Source organism: Cydia fagiglandana, chromosome 4 (assembly GCF_963556715.1).
Source record: "Cydia fagiglandana chromosome 4, ilCydFagi1.1, whole genome shotgun sequence".
NCBI classification, from domain to species: Eukaryota; Metazoa; Arthropoda; class Insecta; order Lepidoptera; family Tortricidae; genus Cydia; species Cydia fagiglandana.
This window is the reverse complement of record NC_085935.1, coordinates 6812384-6816902: the sequence shown is the minus strand read 5'-3', so window position 1 is coordinate 6816902 and position 4519 is coordinate 6812384. Positions and strand designations below refer to the sequence as shown.

Below are 4519 nucleotides of genomic sequence, written 5' to 3'. Positions count from 1 at the left end.
GGGCTCCCATACAACAAACGTGATTTTTGACCAAAGTTAAGCAACGTCGGGAGGGGTCAGTACTTGGATGGGTGACCGTTTTCTTTTTGCTTTTTTTGTTTTTTTTTTGCATTATGGTACGGAACCCTTCGTGCGCGAGTCCGACTCGCACTTGCCCGGTTTTTTTTTGCTTTTTTTAAGGCGTAATTAGAGTGACAGAGAAAAATCCCCGCAATTTGCGAACTTCGAAATGATTGTAACGATTTTATTAGTTACTCGAACAGATTGAAATGATGGAAGTTTGTTCCCGCCAAATGAAACGTCAAAGTCAAATTTAGTCGATTTGTTTTGAGGTTGTTCATGTATTTTGTGCAAGTTAAAATAGTTTAATAATTACGGATTAAATCACATGCGATTAATTTAGATAAAAATGAAAATAGATAGTAGACCCCTAAGATATGCTCATGCAGAGGGTTATACGGATGTTTGCTACACTGAAGACGGACAGTGAGTTTTTATTTCTATTGCTTATGTTTTAATACTATAAGTATTTGGATTATAAACAAATATATTTACTCTTCAGGCATATAATTACTTGCGGCAATGACGGAGATGTTCGAATATGGGTTGACATAAAAGACGACGATCGTAACTCCCATTGCGTTGGAGAGAGCGCGACAGCGGTGTGTTTTAAAGACAAGAGGCTGTATGTGGCTACTGATAATCATGCTGTACAAGCTTACACATTCCCGGCTTTCGACAAAGACGGTATTGTCACTAGATTTACTGCATCGGTAACACAAATTATGACAAGCACTAAAAGTGAGGTGAGTTGCACTACAAATTTCCTGTGATTATTTGAATTGTAAAGATCTTTATATGTAAACCAGGGATGTTGCGGATGCAGATTTATTGACATCCGCAGATGCGGATATTTAAAGCCTCACATCTGCGGATGCGGATGTCAAGATTTGGTACTTAAAAAACGTCAAATATTATATTTTTAGCATTCTTTATTAAAAAAAAACCAAACATTTAGTATTTGAGCAAGAATATAGGTGCGTTTTTTTAATAAACAGTAACTTGGCCGACTTTTCGGGATCTAGACGATTTCGTTATATATAATGACGAAATTACCTAGCACCTACGCCGCCGCCGCCGCCACTAACAAGTTCCTGTTACCAACTTGGTCGACATCCGCATAATGCGGATGTTGAAAATAATGCGGATGTTCCGCGGATGTGGATGTGGATGCGAATATCCGCAACATCCCTGATGTAAACTATTGAAGGTCCATTATTTAGCCTCAGTAAGAAGTTAATATCACACAAAATATTGCAGGTCGCATGGATTTTGAGCCATCTGAGGGCAGGTACCTGGCTTACCCCAACAACAGGGAAGTGACCTTATTGGAGTATGAGACTTGGGGACAAAGGATGACATTCACACACAGCTCAGTTAGTATTATTTCACTAACATGAGACTAATGTACATTACAATGCACATATTCGTGCAACCTAATTTGAACCTTCCATGAACCAAATAAAGTAGCATTTCTTTTGTATCATTGTTTTTTAAGACAAACGAAATTCGTTCTAATTTACTTATCAAATAAGGTTCAAATTAAATAATTGTAAACTTTATATGGTGGATCTTAGAGGTTAATGCAGTCTTTCATTTTGCAATAAATTGTTATTGTAATTGGTAAATATTGAACAAAGTCTGATGTTTTTCTACCTGAGGAAGAGGCATAGGGCCAGGTGGGACCTCCATACAATTCAATGGACTTTGTGCACAAATTATACTGGAATACATAATTGTTCACTCTTTCCAATAATATATTGGATTATAAAGGAGCCTACTTAACAGTGGCGGCGCGTCCATTAAAGCCGATTCCCACCGGCTTGCCTGTTTTTGGACGTTCGAGCTGTAAAAGAAATATGTAAGCCAAATTTTATTAGCCCTGGCTTGCCTACGGATATGTTTCACGCGCCGCCCCTGCTACTTAAGCCAGATTTTTTCTACGATTTGAAGTTGCGATTGTTAGATTTGTTAGTTAGTATTGCAATTGTATATTTCAGATAAAATGTGCAATATCCCAATGTCGCTTTTCACCATGTGGTCAATATTTGGCGGCAAGCACCATAGCCGGGCAGATAGCGGTGTGGGAAGTACAGTCCGGTACTTGCACGGGCATCATCGAGCATCCCACATCACATAATGTTACAGCGATAGCATGGAACCCTAAAGGTAATATTATAATTAACTAAGAAACTTTTCGTTTTTATTATCATTATCATTTTCTTTTCTTGTTCTTTTATTTACGCTGTTGGTACAGTACGGATGTCTACCGTCTCCAATTCTCCCTCAATTGCTCAAAGGTTTACTGGAAGAGATCCCTTAAAGGGATAAGTTCGCCTTTGTACTAATGACGAATGTTATTTTTCCTGTTTTGTTTTGTTTTTTGTACAATAAAGTGTTTTACTACTACTACTACTAAAGGTATATAAAACTTATATTTACTATGCTTTTAGTAGACATACATTCCATACATATTTGTAAGGGTGGTGAGCTAATTAACAGTTATGCTGCATATACATTTGCGTCTGTCCACGACTTACCCCCTTATTCATAAACGTTTACTAAAGTTCACAAGCCGATAATAATCGTTTGTCCCTTTCTGACGTATATTAGTATGATGGAAATGGACAAACTATTATCAGCTTGTCAACTTTAGTAAGCGTTTATGGATAAGGGGGTTAATGCGTACAATTAGTACGTTCATCATCATCATCATCATCATCATCTGTTTTTTTGTACCCCATAATGTATTGAGCCGGAGCGCCATCTAACTCAGCAGTCGAATTTGAAGTAGGTCCGTTTTTTTTCTTAGACCAATAAGTCTCTGTGTATCCTGTATTGTATGTATCAGTGGCGGCGCGTCAAACATATTCATAGGCAAGCTGGGGCTAATTTGGCTTACATATTCCTTTACAACTCTGCTCAAACGTCCAAAAACAGGCAAGCCGATGGGAATCGGCTTTTATGGACGCGCCGCCACTGGTATGTATCTAAACTATTTATCTTTCAGGAAATGGTGTGTTGGCGTATTGCGATGTGTCCGGGCAGCTGGGTGCACTGATGAATTGCTATGGCAAGGACAGCAAGGCTGATGCTGATGCGCCTGACGATGTTGAAATGGTGGAGAGAGCTGATGATGGTAGGTTTATAATTATAAACTCCTCCTTCCGCCTCCTTGCATCGGTTTCCTCATCACCGAGGGTCGTGGCCACTTCTAGGGAACAGCTTCCCTTTGACAATTTGCCGCCATCTCTTTCTGTCTGTCGCCGAATGTATATAATTATAAATCACCAAATTGAGCAAAACTATCAGGGAATAAAGAAGTGGACCCAGTTACAAAATTGTCCTTATTAACAGCCAACCTGATGGCTTCACGTTTTAATACTAATGATTTCTTATTTCAGGTAATGACTTGGACAATTTGATCGAAAACTATAACAGTGACGACGATGACAACGCGATATCGCTAGAGAAGCTCAAGAATGAAACGCTAGGGTTGGGGACAGTGAGAGACGAAGACGAGTCAAGACCCGTGTCGCGGCACGAGCCGGCGGCGACCACGGTGCCGCCGCAGGCGCCGTTCCAGCTTTCTGCGACCCCGGGACACCTTGAACATAGGTACGAGAACTGTTAATATATATCTAAGATACTACAATGGTGATGATGACAACGCTATATCACTAGAGAAGCTCAAGAATGAAACGCTAGGGTTGGGGACAGTGAGAGAGGAAGACGAGTCAAGACCCGTGTCGCGGCACGGCACATACAAATTAGATTCGCGTTCACAAAGTTACTCACCACCTTGTACCATCAGCCGCAAAAGTGCATGGCGACTATGAATGAATTCATTCATAATTTCTCCACGCAAATTCGCAGCTCATTGTACTTCAAAAAACCTTTAATTTATTATAAAGCTTAAAATTATGTTGTTAACTGCATATGGTTTTTACCATTCCAGATACATGTGCTGGAACGACATCGGCATAGTCCGATGCCACACGCAGGAGAACGGCGAGTCGACCATTGACGTAGAGTTCCACGACACCAACCTCCACCACGGGATCAATCTCAACAACTACCTGAATCACACCATGGCCAGCCTGTCTGCGAGCGTGCTGGTGTTGGCCTGTGAAACGTCTAGGTTAGTTAGGCCCATTTGTATCATTCCGCCAACCCGGGGTTAACCGGTTAAACCTGGAGTTACCATGGTTATTTACCAGTACAATTTGACACTAGGTTAATGGTGAAAAAATTACTTATCCTTCCATAGAAAATGAACCAGCCAAAATGTATGAAACACCCTTTTCTTTTTCGCCATTTCGGTGTTGTCCCCATAGTAAAAGTTGTTCAGTATAATACCAAACCTGCCTGGCAACGGGAATGCAGTTATATTTTAGCCACCATGTATATCATTTTAATAACGTTAAAAAAACGTCTATAAAAATTATATAATGCATAC

At 40.1% G+C, this 4519-nt stretch overlaps 1 protein-coding gene across 1 annotated transcript; it reads left to right on the top strand.

Moving 5' to 3' along the window:
* Nucleotides 1-279: 279 nt before the first annotated feature.
* LOC134663567 (WD repeat and HMG-box DNA-binding protein 1-like) lies at nt 280-4302 on the top strand. The gene is made up of 7 exons (XM_063519971.1): nt 280-486; nt 563-806; nt 1321-1436; nt 2061-2229; nt 3071-3199; nt 3465-3678; nt 4019-4302. Exons 3-7 carry the CDS (start codon nt 1326-1328, stop codon nt 4242-4244), a joined length of 849 nt encoding a protein of 282 aa, XP_063376041.1. The 5' UTR covers nt 280-486; nt 563-806; nt 1321-1325; the 3' UTR covers nt 4245-4302.
* The last annotated feature ends 217 nt before the right edge of the window (nt 4303-4519 follow it).

Excerpts from the sequence above, each read along its gene's own strand:
- LOC134663567 (XM_063519971.1), top strand. The coding sequence starts at position 1,326 with ATGGATTTTGAGCCATCTGAGGGCAGGTACCTGGCTTACCCCAACAAC. Across the intron at positions 1,437-2,060 it reads TGACATTCACACACAGCTCA|ATAAAATGTGCAATATCCCA; the intron begins GTTAGTATTATT and ends TGTATATTTCAG. Across the intron at positions 2,230-3,070 it reads GATAGCATGGAACCCTAAAG|GAAATGGTGTGTTGGCGTAT; the intron begins GTAATATTATAA and ends TTTATCTTTCAG.